Source organism: Raphanus sativus, chromosome 1 (assembly GCF_000801105.2).
Source record: "Raphanus sativus cultivar WK10039 chromosome 1, ASM80110v3, whole genome shotgun sequence".
Taxonomy (NCBI): Eukaryota; Viridiplantae; Streptophyta; class Magnoliopsida; order Brassicales; family Brassicaceae; genus Raphanus; species Raphanus sativus.
Genome location: NC_079511.1, coordinates 13,931,935 through 13,957,801, shown reverse-complemented (window position 1 = coordinate 13,957,801; position 25,867 = coordinate 13,931,935). Strand labels below are relative to the sequence as shown.

At 34.0% G+C, this 25,867-nt stretch overlaps 4 protein-coding genes and 1 long non-coding RNA gene across 8 annotated transcripts; 2 read left to right on the top strand and 3 right to left on the bottom strand.

Moving 5' to 3' along the window:
• Positions 1–333: 333 nt before the first annotated feature.
• On the bottom strand, positions 334–4,659 carry LOC108829880 (vacuolar-sorting receptor 6). The gene is made up of 11 exons (XM_018603467.2): positions 3,990–4,659; positions 2,683–3,375; positions 2,448–2,606; positions 2,272–2,355; positions 2,112–2,188; positions 1,940–2,021; positions 1,763–1,845; positions 1,275–1,338; positions 1,051–1,179; positions 866–969; positions 334–758 (listed from the first exon to the last, which is right to left on the bottom strand). The coding sequence occupies exons 1-11, from the start codon at positions 4,282–4,284 to the stop codon at positions 639–641; spliced, it is 1,890 nt and encodes a 629-aa protein (XP_018458969.1). The 5' UTR covers positions 4,285–4,659; the 3' UTR covers positions 334–638.
• Positions 4,660–7,558: 2,899 nt separating this feature from the next.
• On the top strand, positions 7,559–8,325 carry LOC108829883 (uncharacterized). Its single transcript, XM_018603470.2, has 2 exons — positions 7,559–7,862; positions 8,025–8,325. Exons 1-2 carry the CDS (start codon positions 7,628–7,630, stop codon positions 8,150–8,152), a joined length of 363 nt encoding a protein of 120 aa, XP_018458972.1. The 5' UTR covers positions 7,559–7,627; the 3' UTR covers positions 8,153–8,325.
• A 29-nt stretch (positions 8,326–8,354) lies between these two features.
• LOC130495057 (peroxidase 7) lies at positions 8,355–10,262 on the bottom strand. The gene is made up of 2 exons (XM_056986033.1): positions 9,745–10,262; positions 8,355–9,387 (listed from the first exon to the last, which is right to left on the bottom strand). The coding sequence occupies exons 1-2, from the start codon at positions 10,024–10,026 to the stop codon at positions 8,626–8,628; spliced, it is 1,044 nt and encodes a 347-aa protein (XP_056842013.1). The 5' UTR covers positions 10,027–10,262; the 3' UTR covers positions 8,355–8,625.
• Positions 10,263–14,606: 4,344 nt separating this feature from the next.
• LOC108829894 (uncharacterized) lies at positions 14,607–15,495 on the bottom strand. The gene is made up of 2 exons (XR_001946093.2): positions 15,107–15,495; positions 14,607–14,965 (listed from the first exon to the last, which is right to left on the bottom strand). It is a non-coding gene; the product is annotated as an uncharacterized LOC108829894 (long non-coding RNA).
• A 1,564-nt stretch (positions 15,496–17,059) lies between these two features.
• Positions 17,060–25,772, top strand: LOC108830519 (uncharacterized). Of its 4 annotated transcripts, none has more exons than XM_018604112.2 (7): positions 17,060–17,253; positions 18,921–19,033; positions 22,715–23,851; positions 23,972–24,090; positions 24,191–24,751; positions 24,827–25,145; positions 25,237–25,772. In XM_018604112.2, exons 3-7 carry the CDS (start codon positions 23,075–23,077, stop codon positions 25,549–25,551), a joined length of 2,091 nt encoding a protein of 696 aa, XP_018459614.1. In that variant the 5' UTR covers positions 17,060–17,253; positions 18,921–19,033; positions 22,715–23,074; the 3' UTR covers positions 25,552–25,772. The 4 variants fall into 4 exon arrangements, with proteins under 4 accessions (XP_018459614.1, XP_018459609.1, XP_018459615.1 ...); XM_018604107.2 differs by adding an exon at positions 20,003–20,051 and having other exon boundaries at positions 17,060–19,033; XM_018604113.2 differs by lacking the exon at positions 18,921–19,033.
• Positions 25,773–25,867: the final 95 nt, after the last annotated feature.

Here is a 25,867-nt window from a genome sequence, read left to right as displayed (position 1 = left end):
GAATATGATTCTTGTTTTCTTTTATGTGACTGATCTGAGAACAAACCTGGGGCATAATTTGGATCTACTAGGTCTAGTCTCAGGAGTAAGCAACATTCAACATGACAGCCAAACACATAAGCTCGTTAGTAAACATGACATTTTCTTTCAGATAAAATCAGACTAAGAAATGGAAAAAAAAAAACAAAAACTTCCAGAGTCACACACAAGACTTAAAACATTCTCTATCTCTCTTTTCTCTCTAGCGTTCTCCTTGCAGCAATTACGAACGTAATCTCATATCTGATCTCAAATTACTTAGTTCCTTCGATTTGAAACATCAAAATTTATTCATGACAAAAAAAAACATACTCTGTTTCATTTATAACCAAAGCCCCAACCAATTCATTCAGTAATTTACAATGCAAACTTCCTTTCAAAATGTAACCCTATAAAGATCTTAAGCATATGTTTATCTACAACAACGAAAAGAGTAGGGAAAGGGTAAAAATCACCAAAAACGAAATCGTTTTTCAGGATAAACAATAGGAAAGAAGTAAAGACGAAAATAATTTTTTTCTTTAGCTTTTTTTTAAAGACTTTCCTTGGGGTTGACGCAACAACAAATTAGCTCTTAAACAAAAGTGAAAATTGAATTTTTAGGCTGCAGAAGTTAATCTCAGCTGTTGAGATTCACCAGTCGTTGGATCGGTAGTGTTTTGGCTCTCCAATGGCATGTACTGAGACATAATCGCCATAATTTCTGAATCCATGTAAGACTGGCATTTTGGTGTTTTTGACATAGAAAAAGAATTATCATCAGAGAGATTCATGATAACAATGAGTTTAACGATTCAATAAGAGAAGCAAACGTGTATAAACATACCCTGAGACGATACTTGTAGAACACGTAACCACCTACACAGATACTTCCGACTGTAGCTAGAATCACAAATGTAAAGAACCATCCAATTCCTGATCCGCTTTTCTCTGCGAAGAAAAAAAAAAACAAAAACAAAATAAGAATACGATTAAGGTTATAGATCATGATTGTTTGTTTCTGACATTTACCAATACAAGTGTCTTGTTCTTTCATGTATAGACGATTGCCAGAGCATTTGCATTCGAAGCTTCCCCATTTGTTGTTACACTTGCATCCATCACATTGGCATGCTGATTTCTCCTTACATTCATCAATGTCTAGTAGATATATAATGTATACAGAGCCAAAGATGAGTCAGTTCAAGAAAACAACATGAAATAATATAACATTATAGTGGGTGAAAAGTTTTCACCTTCACATTTAAGACCATCTCCTTTGAAACCTGAAGGGCAACGACATCCAGATGTCTCCGTGTTCTAAATTCAACAGTAAGAAAAAAAAATCGTAAGAAACAATGTGAAATTTGGATGAAAATGTGACAACCCATTTTGCGGAACCACCCGTCCGTAGACCCAAGCTCACAGCGCTGTAGCATACCGACCCCAATTTTTCTATTATGAATTTTCACTAACTCCATAATTAGGTTATTGGTGAGGTTCGAACCCTCGACCTCACCCTTTAACAGCACTCCCACAGGACAATTAGTGACAGTTTGTCATGTGGGAGAGTTGTTAAAGGGTGAGATTGGGGGTTTGAACCTCACCAACAACCTAATTATGGAGTTAGTGAGAATTCATAATGGAGGGATTGCGGTCGGTACCCTAAAGAGCTGTGAGCCAGAGGTCCGACGGACGGGACGAATTGTCACAAAAAAGGTTCCAAACTTTATGGCATTATTACCGAACAAGCAGAGAAGGTTAAGCCCTTTTTGGTTTCAGACCAGCAGCCTCCTTCGTTGATTGAACATCTCGCAGGTCCATAAGCTGTTAATAACATTCAAGCAAATGTGACTTCTTATTCAAACCAGAACACAATATGTTTTTTTTTTAAAAACAATATAGAAGTTGAAGAACATACGTTCACATGAAGTATAACCATCTCCTTTATACTGCACACCATTCACAACAGGGCATTCACATACTCTTCCCCTAAACGTGTCCTGATAGAATCCAATATAGTTGAAAAGCCTATAAATATCTATGAAGAAAAAAAGTTAAATAGTGACATTTAAACGGTATTAATCAAGTACCTTGCAAGCTGTTACATTAGATTTCTTGTCCTGCCAACACCCTCCATTTGCTTCAAGACATTCATTTGTTTCTATATCTGTTTTCAAAAAGTAAATAATATTTCTTTTAGTATTATTCTATTACCAGAAGAAGATCAGCTTATAAGGGAACTGGTTTAACCTCCACTTAGACAGATCCCTGGTTCGGTTCTCTCCTTGAACCCTGAACATATAGCCTTTAATACCGAACTACTCTCGAGTTTACCTGAGCAATGGATCAGAATTAGCAGCTTAAGAATCTTTAACTTTATTGTATTCTAAACAAAACATGTTACAATAAGAAGGAATGAAACAAACCTCGGTATTGAGCATTGTTGATGATCAATGTTGGCAAGATTGTGACATCCCCACGGTCTCCCTGTCCAACCTGAAGCGCTTGCTCAGCTTTTAAAACGTCATTCTCCACATCAGCCGCAGGATCACCCATGCATTTCTTGATCTTGTCAAGTGGCAAACCTGAGAATAAGAGCATTGTTTAAGACCCGGAAATGTTGAGAAAAGGATAATTGAAAACGATTATGATGTCTCTTACCTAGAGATTCGACAACGCTCTCGGCACATTCTTTGCTATACTTCTTCTCCTTCATGGAACATCTGATGTGAAAATCAGTCACATAGTCCCACCACACCCAGGACTTGTTAATCTCTTTCCCTACTCTATGAACACATAGCTGTCTCAAGTTCTCGAAAACAATGTCTTTCCCATCGTATCCATCTCCAAAGTCTTGCTCAGGGTCGGGAGCACAATACCTCCCTTGGTTTATACACTGAGACTTACACTGATTGCTTGAAACATAATCTTTAGGACAAAACCATGTAATGTAATGAGGTGTGAATAAAGAGTATCCTCCTTTTTCAAGAATCTGCGCGTGCCCTTTAAAGTTTTTCACAAAATTCATCTGCTCGTCGCAACGTGCACCACACTCATCGTTCGTGTTAGTCCATAGCTCATACTCAACTCTCTCATCCGGGTGAGGCAATGACTCGCTCCAGTCTATTTTGAGGACTACTTCCTCTCCCTTTTTAAGAGCTTGCTTGAGAGTATTTGCGAAAGAAAGGTCGATTAAAGCAGATGGAATGGTGAGTTTCTCTATGAAGTCATCAGCTTCTTTTGATTCTTCAGGTGAATCCATTGTTATCAATGACTCGTCTACGTTATCTGCTATTAGAACTGCTGCTGCACCGGACTTTTGACCGTTCCATACCTTTAATGCAAAGTAACACTCTAATGCAAAACAAAACAAACCACAAAAGAAAAAAAAAACAATTAAAATCAGATCTTACCATCCTAATTCTTCAATCTACAACAATCTTCAATTAAAAAAAAGGCGAGTTTCAAATGTTTTTTCTTGAAAATGTAGTCTCATAGAGGCATGCAGGTTTGGTTCGAAAGGCTGGCTTTAGGTTAGTTTGGTTAGCACAAAATTGTGTCGAATTGCACCAACTAAAAATTCAATATTTGGTTAGTTCAGTCAATGAAAATTTTACCAAACTAACAGAAGTTTCGGTTTAATCTGGATATTTTTTTGGTTAAATTTGATTACTGCAGTTTTTGAAATGTGATTAGTTTGGTTTGAAAATAATGGGTGGAATTGGTATTGTTAGTTTTTTGAAAAATGAAAAGCTGAACTAACCGACTCCCGGACCAAACCAAATGCCTTTTAACATGTCGAAATGGACCGAACTTGTGCGGAAAAACCAAACATTCTGGTTTGTTCCGTTTCAGCAGGTTTGGTTCGGGTCAAAATCGCAGATAGTTGGAAGTTGGACCCGTTCTCTGATTTGCTGAACGATTTGGATCAAATATTAGATACATGTGTATGGAAATGAAACAGTTACCTCCACGGTCGATGATCAAGATGGTGGGGCGAGGGAATTTGGGTTTGAAAGTTTTGCCAAAGGAGTCGCATCCAAAAGCTCCTTGACCGGCGTAGACTACGGACCCGATCATGTATCCACCGTAGTTAGGAACGCCGAAGTTAGCGATGGCTGCGTCGTGCTTCGACCGCATTGCCAAAGGGCTTAAGATCGTGACGCTGCTCTTCTCAACGATGAATCTCCCGAAAACGCCGTTGATCACCATGGTCAACGCTAGAAATAGAGCCAAGGTGGCTCCTTTATTGATCAAAGACATTCTTTCTGATTAGAAAAACAGAGTTTCGAATTTAAAGTAGTAATTTGTTTTTTTTCTTTGGCTATTTTAATACGAAAATAATGGTTTTTAGCAAAAGGGTATCTCTGTTTTTCGATTTTCTGTAGATTTTCACCAAAAAATAAGATCTTCAAGAGAGTTAGGTGATTCAAACTGTCTTCATTTTCTACGTGTTTCCATGGGAAATTAGAGAAAGGCTTAGCTTTGATGGGGAAAAGTTCGAGAGAGAAAAGAATTAAGTTTGCAGGAAAGTGGATTTCTCTGTTTTCTGGAGGAAGAAAGAGGTCTTAACGTAAAGTAAACGAGAGAGAAGGTGACTTGACAGAGTCAGCAGAACTAACCATGTCTCTGCAACTACTGTTTCAACAAACTTCTCTCTCTTTCTTTTTTTTTATATTATTTTCTAAATATGTGATAAAAAAAATATTTTCTAAATAATTGACCAGAAAAAAGATTATAACGTTAACTTAGAACGTAAGGCAAACGTGAGAACCTATCATTTTCTTCAAAGCTCTAATCTTTAAGCTTAATCAAGTGGAGAACGTTGCAAAAATCTGGTACCTCAAGTCTACAAGTTTTCAATCTTTATCTGCAACAATAACTTTTCAATAAATAATGGTTACAAAAATCAAGACCATTGCATACTTCATTGACTTTTTGAGGAATGTTGAAGTGCCATATGGGTTAAGTTAGAGCATCATCCGAATCACCGATGTGACAATTACTAGGAGACATGAATTATTGCATAATTGACATTAACTTGTTTAATGAATTATCCAACCTAATTGTTAGCTTTACCATCATTTCCAAATTATTTAAGGCAGACCATGAATAATTTGTTTTTAATGAATTCAGCGATATTGTAACAACTAACAAGCATTCATTTTTATTTAGCAAGACCAATTCTCTGACATAAAAAATGATTAGGGAGAACTAGTTTTTTTTTGGGCTTATTGGCCAACTAGCCATATTTGAGAGACAAATTAAATCAGTAACAATGATCTTGACATAATTCAATGTTTGTCTTTTTGTCATATTTTATCCGGTTCTATCCCTTTCCTTAATAAGTTACCAGTTGTAAATTCTAAAGTAAATGACGTGGTGGATTTTTGTGACACATAACATTTTTGGGGAAATGATGATTCATTCTATGTTACTTGTTGCTATTTGTATAGTCCAGCAATCACTAATTTACATAAAATAGATAGCTAATGGGAGAATCAATAATAGAACACTTGACAATAAACACTAAACCTAAGTTAGGAAAATATAAACCCTCATCCATTGCAACCCAAATCTTTCATAAATTAAACCCTTCTTGAATTACGGAGTTATGTAATTACATTCATCCTCAGACATATGGAATAGACAATGAAAAATGTAGACAATATAATAAAAAATACGAGTGGTGGAGAAGGTATAATCCCCCATCTGCAATACTTGACCAAACTGTGACGCATCCAACATCTCTAAATCCTCATCCTTCAATGCACTCTTGAACACTTCGATCCAACAGAGATTGAAATAGTTGTTAACCATTTTTTCCAGTGGACTTATATCATGTCTCAAACAATCTACATGGAAGACCTAAGTCTTCCATGCCAAACATGCACTCATAAGATGAAGAGCAAATCAGCGGAATGGATCTCAGATGGAATGGTATAAATAAACGAAATCAGGTATTCCAATATTTCAAGTAGAATATATCAGACGGATTTTGTGCTATGTACGAACACAACCAAATTGTATAGCATAACGAATTGGTTTCCCCACAAAGAGCCACTAGAGTTCGAAATCCTTCTCGGTGACCAACTGTCGTGCAAACAAGGAAATGCCAGCCAAGCAAAGCATAATAGCAAGTGAAACTATACTCAGTGGAATAGTTCAATTTGATACGAATACTATTTTATTTCAAATGGAAGATTATAAATATCATACTATGTCTACTTAGTGAGCATTTGTAAGCCGTGATATTCCACATATCTTTCCCTAAATTACTATACTACCTAATTTGCAGCACCGATACAGAGATAATTCAAATTAAAGGAACCCTCACACAACCCAGGAAAACCCGATGATATGCAACCGTAACGGGGCCGATGGTATGCAACGGAACGATGATATGGACTTAGCAATTAAAAGACCCTAATCTTAGACAAGCCCAAAATTTCAAAGAAAATAAGCACAGTCGAAGCGAGTGTGAAGATAATCGACAGAAAAAAACACCGAGAACTTACGGGACTTACAAATATTTGAGAAGAATCGACTTGGTGAAATTGGAGAGGAAGGTTGTGTTACTACCGGCCGCTGAATCCCTAATGCGGAAGACGGACGAGATGGAGAAGCTTTCGATTGCATACGGATGCAAGGCGTTGGAGCAGATCGGAACCGGAGACCTTTAGCCTCAAGGAAGTTACCAGAGAAAGTGAAAAGGAGAAGATGTGAACCTCTCTTTAAGTCATGATTTGCTTTTGTGAGGTTGATAGTTAATTTTTTAATTATTTTTTATCAGGTTCAGCCGGTTTCATGAAGGGATAATACCATATTAATATGGAAATATAACGGAGTGTATAGAATCGTTAGGTTAAATAGCTAGTCTGCCAATTATGATTTTTTTTATGGCTATAGGTTCTAATTTCTCTTTTTTTTTTGACTAAAAAAAAAAACTAGGGAGAACTACTTACAAGAATACTTTATACGTGGTTGGAGAGAAAATGTCAATTCGTGATTTATAAATTATAATTGTCCCATTTGCGTGAATATCTTGCCTATTTTCTTTTTCATATGCAGAAACAAGAAAATTGTTTCTTTTTGCTAATCGAATGATAGTTTGTACAAGCACATATTAATAAAGATAAAACAGAAAATGGTAGGAAGAAGTATAAATAAACTAATACAATACTGTTCACAATGGCACTTTCTATCTTCACCACATTTGCTCGGAACATAACTCCTTACTTAAGCAAACAAAACATGTTTCATCGTCTTCAACAAGAATATCCCAGCGCACAAACACCGAAACACGTCAATGGCATCGACGCATAATACGATTACCCAAGCATACGCACCAAATGATAGAAGTATTAAGCATCACTTACAAAATGATATTTGGGCCTGTAGATATCATTAATGGCCCAATAAAAGAATAATTTCTTAGGATATGGGCCATACAACTGGACAGGATATAGCTATTCTTGTAACCAAACAAAAGACGAGCAATTTGTCCACAATTAGGTTTAGACGATATAACCAAACCCGACACCCAAATCCTAAAGCCCCCCCTTCTCTCCCGAAACCCTAATATCGCATCTTCTCTAGCGAAACGATGGCGAAATCAATGAGATGCAAGAGGGTGAAGAGATTGAGAGCTATTAGAAGAGAAATAGTGGAGAAGGAAGCATTCACTCTAACAAGAGACGACGCCAAGTCCGCCGCCATCGAAGCCGCACTCGCCGCCCCCAAACTACCTGTTCGTCAGCCACCTCCTTCTCCGTTCATGGAAGTGGCGGCGCCGACACCTGAGTCCACCTCTGCCTCCGGCACTATGGCCAACGATATGGGTATGTTCTATTTCAACTGTAGTTTGCGTCAATTGCTGGAATTTGTATAGGTTGATGGAACCGCTGTTTGGTTTTTGTTCGCTATGTCTGAATCTTTTGAAAGTGTTGGTAGTATATATATATATGTTCTTTAATGGATACAAAATCGTTTTTTATTTGTAGATGTGGAAATGGATGGTGAGAAGCGTAACAAGTCTCTTAAACCCATTGGGAAGAAGTTGAAGAAGAAGTTTAAGTTGGGCATGAAGAATCGTCGCAGCAAGGGTGTCCTTCGAGGCAAGCGAGTCTAAGTTCTCAAGTTTTGTTTTGTTTCTTGTTCTGTTTCACATCTCATATCTATGTTCCCAGGTTCTTAGAAAATGGCTTATTTTGTATCTTTTTTTTTGTGGTGAACTTGGGAGTATTATAGAGACCCCCTATAAACGTGATTTTGATTTCTGAACCTAAAGACTTATCTGATTAATACCCTCCCACATTATTTTCTTGCACCAAAAGCCATCGTTTTAGTTTTCAATCAATCTTGTAAACCTTTATAACGTTTTTATCATGTTGGATTTGGTAAAATCGTGATAAAGTATCAAATATAAAGCAGACGTACAAACCTCTGATAACTTATCACAAAATCTTAGTATAGATCAAGATTCACATGTTTTTCTTGTTCAGACAACGTATCACAAAATTAAAATTGAAACAAAACAAGAAATTATTTGTCAAGCAAGATTCTGTTATAAACTCAGCACCGATTTTTTTTGGAAAAAAAAAATCAGTAACGTTTGGAGTTAGATTTGCTGCAAACCCTCCGGATCTCTCCAATACGGTCTTCACCGGTGATGACACCGACATTGACCAGCTTAGCCATCGACACAGCAAACTGATGTCTGAACATCTGAGGCGGCTGCTCCGCGAAAGCTTTTACAAGCGGAGCGGTCCTCGGGTCCTTCGCAAGCTCCGCATCAGTCGTCAAAACTCCCATATTCTTCTGAAGATTAATGTAATACTGATTATCGAATACCACCGGAGTCGTGGCGTCTAGGTAAACCGTCTCCGAGGCCCAACGACACTTGCGGCGCAAGAAATCTGCGTATTTGGTGTCAATGGACGGATCAGTTCCATGGGTGGCGTTGAAGTTGTAGAGCCTCGACTGGATGGTTCCACAGTAGGCTTTTCCGATGGTGTGGGCTCCGGAAAGGACGACAAGGTCGAGAACGTTGAGTCCGTAAGACTGAAACGTCTCGAGAAGGGCGGTGATGTCACGGCGGCCTGAGGGGACTTTCTCGGCGTCTCTAGCGTAAGAGTCTTTGGAGTCACGACGTCCGTAGGCGTTGGGCCAGTAAGGACCACCTAGTTGGTAGGTGGCGCTGCGGCTAGCTGCGGTTAGGATGTCGGCACATGAGACTAGACCGGGGCAGGCTTTCTCGATCTCAGACTTGATATCGTCGATTAGCTCGAAGCCTCTTAGGGTTTTGCTTGCTGGAGATCTTCTCTCCGCTCCTTTGTGGTCTAGAAGAATAGATGCATCGCATCCCTGAAAGTTGTTACCCATTCACAGAAGATAAGTTATCTTCTCATTACTAGTCACTACGTTTGTTCATCTATTCTTCAAAATGAAATGAAATTTGTCACTAAAGGATCTAATCTAAATCAAGTTTTTTCCAATAGTTGGTTTTGTCATTGTATTCCGCATATTTCAGTTATACCAACACAAACTCTAACAGCATTTGAAGAACAATCAATACAGGTCGACTTTTAAAACTATGTAAACTATATATTATAAATATATGAAAAGCATATTAGCTATAACGTGGGAGGTGAGGCTAATATGTATTCTATGAAGTTGAACGATTTCTGTTCAATAATATTTATGAAGGTATAATTGGAATACCGTGACGCCGCAATCGTGGAAGAGAAGGCGTAGGAGGGCTGGCCCAAGGGACGGATCAGTCTTTGTCCATTCCCTGACTTTGCTATCAACGATTTTCTCAAAATTTGGACAAATCTTATCATAATAACTCAACGATAATAGATTGTCCAAAGGAAACCATGACTTTGTGTCCTCTTCCTCGTCGCCTCCGTATCCTCCCTCCTCCGGTAAGTCTTTGCCAGCCGATACTTGCCAGGCCACGAGAATCACGAGGACGAAGACTGAGATCACGGCCGACTTCATTATCTTGCCTTTTTTTTATTGGGTTTGATTTTGTTTGATATGGTCGAGAGATGTCTGCGAGTAGTTTATATACTGGGGGTCGAAAATAAATGTGATGATTATTCGTGGGAAGCACACCTTCAGTATTTTAATAATTCAGATGAGTTGTTTGCATGTCGTGTATGTGATATTTTTGATTTTTTGTACAACAGAAGTCAATAAACTGTATAAAGTATAAACTGATAATTTGATGTGAAACAAGCCTTATACTCATTTGTATTGATTGTTATTTTTATTTTTTCGTCAACTTGGATTGGGATTATTTTATGTGGTTCATTGGTCGGTTGTCACTTATATACCTATAACTAATTTCCCTATTTTGTTTATAAAAAAAAAAACTAATTTCTCTATTTTATTTTATGATCATAGTATATATAGTAGTTTATATACTATGGTTTGGAGATGTTCAAGAAGATCTAATACTAGTTTTTTCTCCTTTTTATGGGCAAATTTCGATACGTTATATGCACAAGTTTCTAAGAAGTTTCGTTCTCCAGTTTATAAATTGGTAATTTAATTGGTTTTTAAGTTACAAAGGAATTTTTTTAATTGGTTTCAAATAATAAAATTAATCTCTTTATAAATGGGCTCAAAATATATCAAGAGAAAGTCCAACAAAGATCTATGGATAACCTTACTCACATCATCTTCTTCTCTTTGGTATGGATTAGATGCCCTGGTGTCACTCTATGTTCCATGGAATGCGGTGGCGTAACCGTTATCTGCATTCAATCATAATTTATTTACGTATCTTTTAACACCACCGACCCACTATTCCCACTTCTTTTCATTCAAATACACTCTCTCCTTCTTTAAGGATTAAATCTCGACCTATAAATAAGGGTATTTGACTGTAAAATTCATCAGTTACTACTTCTCAATCATTATTATCGGAGGAAAACCTTAGACTGGGATTAGTGTACTCTGTTATTTGTTTTGACTGTCACGTAGCAATGGTGACTTAAAGTTCTCGAACTCTAATATCTCCATATGATTCAGTAACCAGACCGCCTTCGCTGAGATAGCAATCGGTTCATTCAATCCCGATGGAGTTGTTCCGGTTTCGAAATGAAGAATAATTATTTTTGGCAAACACTAATACATTTTTTCTGGTTAGTCTCTTATCCTTTGTTCAAATACTATTTTGCTGTTGACAATGTTCATTTTCTTTCTTGGTAAGACATTATTGGCGAACTGAATTCTATCAGGCACAAGTTGAATGGTGCCGCACAAGACAAAGAACATGTTATGGAAACTATTAGAATTCAAAGGTTAGTGAAAACATCTTGTGTGACCGGTTTTTCATTGTCTTCATCTCTAATAAATATTGAAACGATTAACTCCACTTCTATCATTACACCTGTATAGGATGTACATATTGTTTGCATGAGTGTGTTCGATGCACTAGTCATAATATTTCATGAAAAGATATAAAGCTTCAGCGTGGGCCTTAAGGTCACTGTGGCAACAAGCATTAACCCTCAAAATTGTAGGAAGATTACCCTCATTATAAAAAGATTTATTATCCTGTACACCAGCTTATTTTGTTTCCTGTAAACAAACTAATCAGGTAAGAACAGTTTGGAGTTCAACAAACACAAAATCATATAATCACCACGAGACCAGAGAGAAGAGAGAGAGCCAGTACGTGTAAAGTTTTAGTGCTTAGCTCGATACTGAGTCAGCCAAATGATCCTATTTATAGCGGTTTGTCTCCTTCCCATAATCCAATATGTGCTGAAAATGCTCAACCTCATTACTTAACATTTCTTATACTACCACTACACTAACCTATCCGCTTCATCATTCAACCATGGTTACAAAAAGATCGAGCCTCTAACAGATGTTAAATTCAACAAATATGTAATAGCCTCTTAACCTCAGGTTTAGCTTCAAAATCTCTCAATTTATATCATAGAAGTATTTTAATTGTTTTGCAATGCTAACATTTTAACACACAGTCAAATGAGTTCAGCTGGACCGGAAAAATGACCAGTTCAAACGGACAAGGGCTGTTGTGATATATAGCCTGCTCCAAGTGCTCCAAAAACTGCAAATGCTGCATTGGATGTGATGACTCCGATGCAGTACTCTCAGGTATCCATAGTTGCACTCTTGAGTTATAGTTATACCTCAAAGCACCCTCCCTTCTCAACTTCCAGATCAAATTACACATATCAATAATAATTAAGTAGTTATGTGGTCCTCTTGAACCCTTCTTTAACAATAGGACACAATCATAAAAAAAAAGATACAAACATCCCCAACTACACAGACATGTAAAGTATAAGCTACTGCAGAGAAACATAGCTAACCCGTCTCACTTCAGGAGAGGTGGAATCCAATAGAAGTTACCATCTTATATGGAAATAATGATGTTTGCCTCTGTGTGTGATTGGTTGTATTGTAGAATGCAGTAAGGGAGGGGGAACAAAATACATGAACTAAGCATACAAAAGCAAGGAAAACAAGGCTACGAGAGGGATAACAATTGTGAACGTCTCAAACAGCCCAGTGGCGTCACATAACAGTTTACATCTACTTTATCTATACCATTCTTAATTACTCTGTTCTTTACTGTAGACTGATATGGTAATCTAGATAATACTTGATATTTGTACTGTTGATGTTAGGTGAATGGTTAAACTCAGCTTCAGACTGATTTGGTAATCACTGTTTATTGAAGTTTATTTACGTGTGATGTAATGGGTTATCCGCCTTCTACCTTTTCTTACATTTTATAAATTCTTCAGTGCTCTCATAAACTCTGCAAAATTAACCTGAGAATTTATTCAAACAATGAAACACTATTTACAATAACGGTTTCTTTGTTTTAAAAAGGGAATTGACTGTATCATAGATTTTGTTGAATACACAGTAAGATATGTTTTCAATGGATCTCATAGACTAATATAACACAAAGGATAAGAGAAAATTGAGGTTCAATAAGCAATGTGTTATTATTATTTTTTCATCTAAGGCTTTTTTATTCAGTCTATCAAAGACAATAACATAACAGTTGATATGGTACATCGCATCAAGAAAGCCAAAATAATCTCTTGAGAAAACAATCTAACCCGACAGAAAATATGACCTGACAATTACGACTACAAGAGAAAACAATGATAAAATCTAGACCTAATATTGGTTGGATGGCGACAATACATTGACATCAAGCTGATTTTGTTTCGTGCTTGTTAACTATCAAAGGACTTTCCTGGCATCACAGTGGACTGCAATCACTTGCGTTGCCTACACGAGGAAAATTTTCTAGATTAAGATAGATCTTTTTCTTTGGTTAAATCTGTTCCGGAGGAGATCCCTTCTGAAAATTTGATTCTTGAACTCATTGAACAATCTACGACAACCATTAAACAAATAACGGAAAAAGATGAGTATATCTCTGATTATAAAAGCCGGCGGAAAACGATAATATCCCTGGAAACATGGGAAATAAATTCAGAATGAAGCCATAATACTGGAGAACAAAAAAGAAAAAACTAATAGACAAGAAATCCCAGAACCGGTGCTTAAAAAGCTACCGGCGCAAGAGCACAAAAAATCTCTATTTTTCTCTATGGCGGCTAGGATTTAGTAGCAATTTGTTTTTAAAGAGAGAAGGAACTAGATAGCTGCACAAAATATTTTGATGTATATGAAGACCAATTGTGATTAAAATAATATATATGGTAGATTATAGATCTCACGGAAGATACCAACTAGACACAAACCTAAATAAGAAAGACCATGATGTTGAACATACGATTTTGATAATAAAAAAGACTAAAAGAAATCAGAAAATTAAAACTTATAAAAACTAAATTAAAAAGTGAAATAAAAAACTATATATTTTCTAAAGAAAATTAGACAAATTTGTTCAAAACAAAAATCAGGCAATTTTATTTATTGCTTAAAAATAAAATAATTAATTTAAATATTTACATAAATATTTCAATCAAATTATAATGCTCAGATAGCTAGAGAATCTTTGTTTTTGAGTCCAACTTCTTTTAGTATTTTGGGCAAATTCACTCTAAAAAATCTATAAGTATATTAAACCAAGATTGTATACAATATATTTAGTTAGATTGGTAAATTTAGTTTTGAAACAAATCAAGTAAAAAGTTGATTTATACATTGATTTGTACTTTTTGAGACAGATGATAAATATAGGGTTATTTGGTTGAATATACATAGGAAGCATGGCAATTAGGTGTATAACCAAAATGTTTTATATTTAGACGAGATGGAATGCATGCCAACTTGAAAGACAATTCTGCCCTTGTGTGTAGTGGTGACGATGAATTCAAGCGCGTGACATTCAAAAAAATATAGACTTTTGTGTTTTTAAACAGAGAAAATGCAATCTTTGTGTCAGTAAAAAATGCATGTGTCAGAAGTGAGTTATAGCAGATACATATCGTAACGAGTTATAGCAGATACATATCATAACAATTATTGTTCACAGTAGATATATATGTACTGACCTAAAAAAATTTGAATCAAACGAAACTGCATTATTCTATGCCAATCCAGGTAAATCATCACCTAACCAGATATACTTTTATAATCCAGATATCACAATTTGTAACCACTAGTAGACATGACACACGCCAAACTTAATCATGAAACATTATAAGTTAACTTTAGTCTTTAACAGTAATGGTGATTGATGTTGGGATAACAAATAACATAACTAAATAATATAATTGATAAAAAATGTGGCATCCATTATTTTGGCCAGACTAATGTTAAAAACCCAGAATAACTCATCCGGTTAACCATTGTTGTCGGCTTCTTTTTCTTCATGAATCTTTTTTTATCTTTAGTTCTTCTGACTGCTTCTTCTTCTACATGAATCTTCTTTTTCTTTTCTCTAATTCTCCTTCTTCTTCAAGACCTGCAAAGATTTAAAAAAAAGTTTGATTCGACATTTCTGGTGAATATGCTTGTTTTGCATATACCATATGTATATATACATATAAAGATAATATTTAATCTGAAGAAAAAAAAACTAAGTTGGTTGCTGGGATTCTCTTACCTTTATTCATGTGGTGAGAAAAAAACCTTCAAAAATAAGTAGAGAGCAATGAAACGGCACCGATTTCAATAAATAATGAATATGAAAAATCAGATTAAAATAAAGTTGTCACAGAGCTCTTGATGCAACCATTGCAGATCTTAAATCTAGTGGATCTGGTGGGTTTGGTGAAAGAGTTTAAATGGCGTTGAAGGCGTTTTCCATAGACTGTTAGCTGAAGTGTGTTTTTTAGATTTTCAGTACAAAGGGAGAAGGCTGAAATGGATATCAACAATTTTTTTCTAAACTCATCAAAAAAATAGATGAAGCAGATGTAAAAAACAAAGAAAATGAAAAAAAGAAATAACTGTAGAAAAGAAAAAAGAAATGTATGAATTTGGTTCAGTGCCCTCGACAACTAGCTCAACTATCTATTAATAGATGCAGCTATAGGGTCGGATTTGGAATATTGAATTGTGAACAGTATGCATAGTTAGTTACCTAAATAGATGAAAATGTGTGTATATGAGATACAAATACTCATATATATAATGGAAACTCAATAATTTTAGTCATCAAAAATTAAATCAGTAGAAAATATAAAATTTATAAATAAGATTAGATAAAAACTAAGTTTTAATTAATTTCTAACTCATACTCATTAATCTATAATTTGGAACTAAAAAACAAAACAAACTAAGAATTTTAAAATTTTAAAATTATTAGACAAAAAGCATTTCATATAAATAGTTTTAAATTTTAATGATAAATTGTAATGTATATATATATTCAAATTAAAACTGTAATAGAAAAAATAATTAATATTATAGATTAAGAAACTCGGGACGTAACCCGGACAAACCCCTAGTTTACTAAAAGGAACAATCGGCTCCTATACACATAATTGAACCCGTATTTAGCTCTCTATACATGATTTGATATTAATATTTTACTAGATTTTGACCCGCGCTTTTAAAGCGCGGGTTTATTTTCCTTTATCTTTTTTTTAAATTGACAAATATTTAATAAATGTCATATTTTCATATATTTGTTTTTTTATAAAAGACTTAAGCTTTTTATCTTTCTTTATCGTGTTATTTTAAATGAGTATAGGCCTGATCACAATATCCTAACCCGAAGAACCAACCCAAAACCGACCCAAAAATCAGGATCCCGAACCCGATCAGACCCGGAGTAAATATCCGAATGAATTCTAAATTGCTATATCCGAAGAACCGATCCGAATCCGATCCAAACCGAGAACCAAATGAGTACCCGAAGATACCCGAAATGTGAATATATATCTAAAAATATATGTTATAATTATATTTATAATTATTTTAATATTTTAAATTAATATCATAAGTTAACTATAGTAGTCATTTTTAGTACTTTTGAGTATTTTTGGATAAAATATGATAGTTTGGATAAAAGTTTACCCAAAAAACTGTATAGAATGAATATTTTTGGTTACTTTTGAGTAATTTGGATACAAAAATTTGAACCGAATCGGATACTTTGGTTACTCTGAGTATAAATAACCGAACCCGTTTTAGATATTTTGGTTATTTGGTTATTTTCAGGTTCTTATGCATGAGAACCGAACCCACCCGGATCCGGAAAGATCTGACTCGAACCCGATCCGAAAAAATAAAATTGAATCTGATTTGTTAAACGGCCCAAATGGCCCAAAAGAGATGATGTGGGCAATGGGCTGGATTTAAAAAAAAGTGACCCAATATAGATCTGTTATTAATATTACTTGATTGCCCTTAATGAAATATGCAATGTTATTAAAGAAAGGGGTATTTTTAGTAAAAAATCCAATAGGATCCTGCTTTAATAGTATAGATTTTCGATTTTACCCCTAGAGAGAGCTTGCTGCCAGCCCATTTGATTAGACTTGTGTTAGCGTTTGCAGTGTACTATATGTCTTTTTCTTCTAGGTTCTAGCTCTTTCTCTCTCTTTTATATTGTTCTTTCTTCTTTTTTCCATTTTCTGGTTTTTGTATTTTTTTTTGCTTCTTCTTCTCTTTTTTTTTTTTACAAAGCTTCTTCTTCTCTCTTATCTTATTCATTTTGTAATTTGTTAATGAGACGAAAATTCGAAGAAGGCAAGTGAACTAGCTAATTGTTTCAGTCATCAGAGAAAATCTCATAACAATCAGGTAAAAACTAATCATTTAAAAAAATATGGTTGCTTGCTTTAAATGAGTATATGCAAGATTCAATTTTTCTTTTGGTCTTCTTGTTTTCTAGTTACTTTGGCTTGACATGAGTATTAATATTTTTTGAAAATTCCACAATATGTTTGTGATCTATTGGTCTTGATTCTAGGTATTAAGCTACAAAAAAATCTTCATTTTGTTGTTATGGTTTTTATGAAGGATAAATTAGGAGTTAAACATTTTAGATATTATGAATTACCTCCAGCACAAATTTTTCCAGACGGCAAAAAGTTGAGGTAAGTAAAATTTGAAAAAATATTTAGTATTGATTGATACATAACTTATTACCTGATAAATGTTTTGATAAATAGTTTTTTCAGTTTATACATTTGTTTATGGCTTGTTAAGTGATAAATTTGTTGATACATTTTTCTCGATAAATGATTTGTTAAATGATAAATGATTTGATACATGGTTTGTTATTTGATATGTTAATTGATAAATAATTTATTATCTGCTAAATGATTTGTTACCTGGTACATGTGTTATTAGCTGACGAGAGTTTCTGTATCAAGGAATTGATAAATTGTTGTATAATGTTAAAAAGTACTTGTTGTTCATTGATACATTGTTTGTGAGTTTCGACATTGCTTGAAACTTGATTTGGTTGTTGACAATTGTGTTGACTACATAGTTTGTGAGTTAATTGGAGTTTGTTAAATATTTTTTTATCTGATAAATGATTTCTTTATATATCTGTGTAGTTAATTGATTTTTTTATTTGTTATCTATGTAGTTAAACGATTGTCCTAATTCTTTGTCTTGTCTATGTTGATACTTTCCGTGCCAAGGAAATTTTGGACACCTTCATAACGTTCATCCTTGGATATTACCGGTACATAAACTTGTCAGAAAGTAATTGCAAGTAACGGATACATACTTTGTTAGATGATACATTATTTGTTAGCTACTACATATTTTGATAACATTTATGTTAGTTGTTATTTACTTAGTTACACGATAATATTTATGTTCAATTTTAATCAAATTTAAATTTTTTTCTTTTTATTTTACGTATTTTGTTAGAGAAAATAGAAGGAAAATAAGAGGAAATAGAGTGTGATAGTGTAAGAGAAAATAGTGTAAAAAGAAAAGAAGTGTAAAAGGAAAGAAAGTGCAAGAGTGTAAGAGGAAATATAGTGTGGTAAAGAGAAGAATATGGGTAATTTCGGCAATTTGAGACACAATTGTTACACCATTTTACTTTTTTGTCACATCATGTATAGATAGCTGAATTTGACACCACTTATGTATATTGAGCGAATTCTATCTTACTAAAAAGTAATATTGAATTCAGATCAAGATTTTTATATATGTGGGTACTTTCGGTGTAGGAAGCTAATATATGTTCTAATAATTTTGCATATTTGAACTTAGGTTAAGCTATTACGGATATAACCAAAATTACCGGAAATCTTTTGTCAACCAAGGAATTAGAATTAGTTTTTGATCATTTTCATCTTCATAATGATAATCATCCAACATTGATCAATTATTTCGTTGACGAATCTCTCCAGAGATCTCTTCCGGTCGATATAAACTATACATTTATCTATCTTCTCTTCATAGCTAGAACTTTTATCTTCGTCATCACATTGTTGTCTTAGCCACTCCGACCCAAGAAACAACCTTCATTCATATCAAATGACGTCACAAAGGGCAATCATCTCATTCCTCCATGCCTTTACATCTCTCACCTCAAATCAACCTCCAAATCATGGTATGATTTTCTCTCCTTCAAAACACTAATTTCACACCATCATATCAATGATAATCATTGTTTTATGCATCTTCTCTTATCCTCTCTTAGAGCATCTCCAAAAGACACTCTATAACTTCATATTTGAAGTTTTTTGTTCTCCAAAAAGAAACTTCAAAACTTCAAATTTGAAGTTTTTAATAGTGAAACTTCAAATATAGAGTGTCACTACTCAAAACTTCAAATTTGAAGTTTCACTTTTTATTTACATTTTGGTCCTTACAATCACATACTACATTTTATAATTCTTAGATATTTTGTTGTTTATTATTTTAATCTTTAAAAAAAATCACATCTCATAATATTTCATATTTGTTTTCATAAATTTAAGGTTTACACATAAAAACTAAATAAGAACCTTAAAATAAAAAGTTTTAATGTTTAAAACATCTTTAGACTTCAAATATGAAGTTTAAAAACATCTTTAGACTTCAAATATGAAGTTTTAAAATATCTTTAAACTTCAAATATGAAGTTTTGCAAGTTTCAAAATAAAGTGTGTTTTTCTTGTAGTTTAATATTTAGTTATATATTTATATTTATAATTTATATATTTACTGTAAGATTTTATTAATTAATATCAATGTGATATTTTTATATATGTGCTAGTTATTTATAATTTTTTTTGAATTTATATTAATTATAACAAATATAGGGACCATAGTGTAAAATATAAATAATTTTGAAGTTAAATTTGCAGTTTTGCTTTTGGAGAAAAACGCTTTGAAATTTCAAATTTAGAGTTTTGAAAACTCTAAAATAGAAAATCTTTTTGGAGATGCTCTTAATATGCTTTGATTTTTTTTTCTTTAATCTTTTTACTCTTTCATGGAAAGTGCTTTTCTATTTAATTCTAGGGAGATAGTAAGGGCATAATGAATCAAAAATGAAAAGGAGATTTAGCATTAATCAAATATATGATTGGATCAGGTATATATACGTAGGACTAGACCCGTATCGGATATCCAGGTTTTTGAAGGTATTTTCTTTTTGTTTCCTATGTTATGAGTATCTAATTTTTTATTTGATTTGCTTCTGAAAAATATGGATACGGAAAAACGGATATCCAGAAAATAAGTAGATATTTACAAATATTTACGAATACTTACGGATATCCCATATGTTTTAATTAATACAAGTAATCTTAAAAATTTGATACAATTTTCTTTTGTGAAATATTTATTTTCCATGATATATAAAATAATAATTAAAAAGTAGTGAATCTACATATTTTGTAAAAGTTTTTAAAACTTAGTTAACAATTATAATCATACAAAACTTAAGAAAAAAGTTATAAATGCCATAAATTTTTATTTTCTTTTATGTAATACCTTTATATAAGTAATAATGTGAATACAATTTATCAAATCATATGTTAGAATAATAATTACATAATTTTATATATTTACAACTTTAAATATAATCAAGATATATATGTATTTATATACTGTCGGAGCGGAGCGGATATTCGCTTCCCAAATTTTTAATATTTGTGATTGCTATAAATTTTAACGGATATCTATTTTTAGTATTTGCTTTGCTTCGAAATTTTACGGATATCTAGAATTTTCGGATCAAATACAAACGAATAATGAATCAAATCAAATTTAACAGAAAAATGCTCAGCCTATATATTAGGGGTGGGCACTTTGGTTATTTTACGGTTCGGTTTGAGTTTGGTTTGGTTTGGGTAATTCGGGTTCTATAATTTTCCAACTGAAGTAAACCATAATTAGTTTGGTTTAGATCAGTTTCGGTTCGGTTTGGATTGGTTTCGATTCGGTTTGTATTTCAGTTCAGTTCAATCAGGTTTCTTTGAATTTAGTTTTTTAAGAGAAATCATGTTTTAAAACATAAACATATGGTCAGAAAATCATGTTATTGTGAAAAAAAAATTATATAAATTAAATCCAATATAAACCTGAAACAAAAACCTCCAAAAATACAAAAAAATATAAAAACACGATAAAACTAAAGTTAACTAAAATAAATAGAAAAATTTAGAAACAAAAATTGTTAACAAAGTTAATAGTGATTTTAGTCTTATATTTTGGTATATTGCTAAGATGTTTAATTCAAATAATAATAAAAATATATTGGTTAATCGGTTCGATTCGGATCGGTTTCGGTTTGGTTGGTTTGGATTGGGAAAATCTTAAACCAAACAATTTGATAATAGATTTTGGTTTGATTCGGATCGGCTCGGTTGGTTCGGTTCGATTCGTTTTTTTGTTCACGCCTATACTATATAACGGGTAATGGATATAGCTAATCGGTTTCAAGTATCCAATTTTTTTCTAATTCGATTCCTGTTAGAATATATTATATTCAGTTCAGTTTTTAATTTTTTGGATAGAATTAAGGTTCAGATTTTGGATCCGAATACATACTAAAATTTTAGTTAGGAAAAAAAACTGGTTTCGAATAACAAAAAAATATTGTTTCTAAAAATGTGAACACAATAAAATAATGATATATACTGTTATTTATGAAGTGATTTTTTACTTATGAATTCTCACACAAAAGTTAAAGCGGTTAAAATTAATTTAATACTTTTAATAATTTTTATATATAATTGTATATGATTAAAAATTAATTTATATTAATGGTATGATATTAGATAATTGATTATAAATTAATACAATAAAACTTCTGAAAATGAAAACATTTTTTCTATTATAAACTAAATATCAAAATATAATTAAATATTTTAAATTAAAAATATATGTTTAAATATAGTTTCTAATATTTGAATGTTTTTCAAATTTTAACATAGTACTGAACATATTTATATTAATGAAAAATTTGTCATATATAAACAGTTTGATTTTAATTTAAATAAATATATCCTAGTTTTTGAACTAATAAAACATAAACTAATAAATTTTCGTGCAAATTGTAACATAAAACCTTCATGTAATAGTCGTTTCTATTATTATTTTTGAATTGTTCTTATTTACATTATTTTTTTATTTTGAAAAAAAAAAGTAGTAATATTTTGTATTTAAAATGTTTATTCATTCTACGTTCTTTTTCTAAACAATTCGAATAAAGACGTGGAAGAAATCAAGAAAGTGCATGGTTCCCACTCGCCAACGGCTAAATCCCCAAACGGCTCCATTTTGACTCTCGCATTTAGGAGCCTTCTCCAAATAATAATTGTTAATTACTACTCCCTCTCTCCGTTTTTTAAAGAGTGTCGTTGTAACATTTTTCACACAGATTAAGAAAGTTGTTGAAATATATGTAAATTGTAATTAATTATACCTCTTTGACCAATATTGTTTTAAATAAATAAAATTATTTATAAAATCAATGCAGTTTGCAATTAGTTTTTAGCTGAAAGTTAGTATAATTTATATTGGAATTGTAAAGTAACACTCTTTGTGTAATAAGAAAATGAGCTCAGAATGACACTTATTATGAAACAGAGGGAGTAGTAATTAAATGCGTTTACCAAGAAAAGCGACATCTGTGCACAATTACCATTTAATTTAATATCCGAAACTACAGCTTTTTATGACTAGTATTTAACCAATTTGACGCTTAGCCACGATAGCTTTTCTTTCTCGAGAACCTCAACAATCTCTCATCTTCATCTTCTGTTATTACACCTCATTTCTTTATTTCCTTATTTTACAGACACGTTCCAACGTTCAAGGGACAAAACAGAGGTATTTTAGGACACATTTTATTTTAGCGGTGGTGGCAAAAAAGAAAAGAAAAGTCAATTTACTACTAAACAGATAAGCACATTACTGTTTCATTGGTTTTTGTTTTCTTCTTCATCGTTCCGTTCCTCGTATTTTCTCCACCGCTTGTTTTGTTCTGTTTTTAATTTTCTCTGTTTCTACGAGAAGATTCAGTGTCTTCACTAACCCAAAACGATTCTCTCCTCCTTTTTTTTTACTTCCTCTTGTAGAAACACATAAACAGAGAGCTGTTCTGTAAACCCTTCGATCGGTTAATAAAACACGAATGAGTATTTGATTCGTAAAACATATGGAGATATCTTCTTCGTCCCAACGGTTCGGTTGTATCCTTAGAGATCGTAATCAAAACGCCTTCGTTTGCAAGAACAATCTGAAAGCTCCGGCGAAAGACCATCATCATCGTCACGAGCTCTTTAGATCTTCCGCAGCATCCCACGAGAATTCAGAGAACTTGGTCGATTCTTGGATCAAGACTCTTAATGAAAAGAAGGATAAACCAACCGTTAGAAAATCGCGTGTTATTGCATCTACCGTAGAAGAATCTGTTTCGAGGATGGAGAAATGTGAGAGAAACGTAGCTTCTTCTTTGGTGCAGATATGGGAGGCGAGGCTAAACCCATCCAGCGGCGGAAACTCGCCGAGCCATAACCAGTCCACGGTGGCTAGTAACCGGGGCGATTCAGGAGTCAGCGTTCAAGATTCTTGTTTTTCGGAATCTCCGTCTTCTGATGAGTCGGGAGCTGAGAATGGTGATGTGGAGATTGAGTCTAGGTCACACGGTTCGGTTTCTGATTCCGGTTCCGGTCGAGTCGCTGACTTAATTAAGAGGCTTAGCAATGAAAAGAAGCTAATCTCCAGCGGGGGTGGACTCTCGATCATCAGAACGCCGAGAACTTACATCTCGTCATGCTCGCAGAAAAGCACGGTTAGTTGCTCGCCGAGACTCCGAGGAAGGCAAGCGTTCACCGATCTGCTTATGCGAATGGAGCGGGATCGCAACCGCGAATTGGATTGGCTTCATCAACGTAACGCAGTTTCTAGGTTTGCTCGACGTGGCCGCCTCCAGGTAAAAAATATGTTATTTCCTATTTTAATTTTAATGACGTTTTTATAATCCATCCCAATACCGTCTTTTGTTACAATGTCAAATCTCATTTCTTTGTCTCTTTTTTTTTTCTAAATTCAGTCAATGCTAAGGCTAAGGAACTTCAAACGCTGTCTAGCGATTCGAGATCATTACCAGTCTAACGCAAAAACGAGCAAGTTAAACCGTTTCGAATCAGGCTCTGAAGTTCTGCGTTTAAGGTTTTTATTCATAGTCTTCTTTTCTGTTTGTTTCAAGTACTTGAGTTTAGTTCTCAGCGTTTACTTTTTGTGATCCTTAACCTTTTAAATCGCAACGCAGGGAGAAGTTTCGCGCTAACGGAGCTGCTGCAGCAGAAACAGAAGTACCTACAGAGAGCACAAGGCTGAAGAAAGGCGGGATTAATCAAGAAGCTTCTTTCGCTGCAGTAGACACAACCTTATGTAAGGGAAAAGAAACTGTAAATGGAACAGTTGAAGCAAACATTAATTGCCTTCAGTTGCAAGAAACTTGGAATGATAACAAGGTCGAAGATAAAGAAGGAAAAGCAAATCAGAGCAAAACTCCAAAATCAATCCAGAATCAAATTGAGAACAAAATGGAAGATCGTGTGCAAGAAGCTCCGGAGACACAAGGTGTGGTACACGAGAGTAACAAGGTGGATCAGTGTCTTGAGCAACACGAAACATCCTATTTGAATGGATGGGACTATCAAGAAGAGTATTATGAAGAGGAGCATTATTATTACGGAGAAACGAACAATGACTGGCTTAGCGAAATATCACGACCTAGAAGTTACTGGGAGGAACTTAGGAAGTCGCGGTACCTGGAAGTAATGAACACTCGTTCTGATAAAGAGGACATACGTAGACTCCTTGAACGGTAATTAACATCAAATCAATATTCTTTATTTGAACCATTGACTAAAGAAAAATGTATTTTCTTGGTATTTTACAGAAGAACGGTTACAGACTTTCTCGAGAGCGGGTTACGAGAACAGATTGACAGGCTCATGATGTCCCGTGTTCAGACACTCTCGAATAAACCCTCTGACAAATGGGAACAGCAACAAGAAGAAGAGGAAGAACAGAACAATGAGGTCGCGGAAGAAGAAGAAGAAGAAGAGCCATTGACAGAAGGCGAAGAGCAAGAAGATAGAGATGACTCGAGCCGATCTTCCTCGCATATTTTTGCATCGTCTCCTACCGGATCATGGAGTTCTCAAGACACTGAAGTAACTTCCACTCCTGTCTTGTCTGTTCACCCTCTATCACCCGTAAGTATTGTTTCATTTTCTTGTTATTTTATAGAAACTCGCAACCGCACTAGTAAGTACAAACCTTTGAATCGCTTAAAAACATTTTCAGGAAATGGAGCTTATAAGTGACATGAGAGCACAAATCCAACAGCTTCACCAAGAAATGTCGTTACTACGAGACTCTGTCAAAACATGTTTGGATGCTAACGCGAGCTTGCAACAGTCAGTCCACGGAGAAAACCCTATGAAACGCAAATGCTGCGTCTGCGACGAAACGCAGGTCGAAGCGGTTTTGTACATGTGCGGACATATGTGCACGTGCTTGAAATGTGCCAATGAACTACACTGGAGTGGAGGGAAATGCCCGATTTGTCGAGCTCAGATTATGGACGTTGTTCGTGTCTTCTTCGATCCAAGAAACTGAAATAAAAAAGGGTTCCTAAACGCATGAGCGTCCTCTAACCCATTAGGCCTTCTGTTTTACTTATCGCGTTTGCGTTATTTGGTGTTTTGGGCCTGAATATCGTAATATTCTCTTAACGTTAGGTAATGTTACCAACATTGTAACGAAAGGTTTTGTTTAGCTTTAGAGCAGCAGCAACGGTGTTATTCTGGTGGTTCTATAACCTAGATATTTTTATATTATTTTATTATTATTTTTTTCAATTTAAGAATAAAAAAGACAGTCAATTACAGGTTCAGAAGTCTGTGTACAGTAACGTTGCTGGCAGAAGATTGAT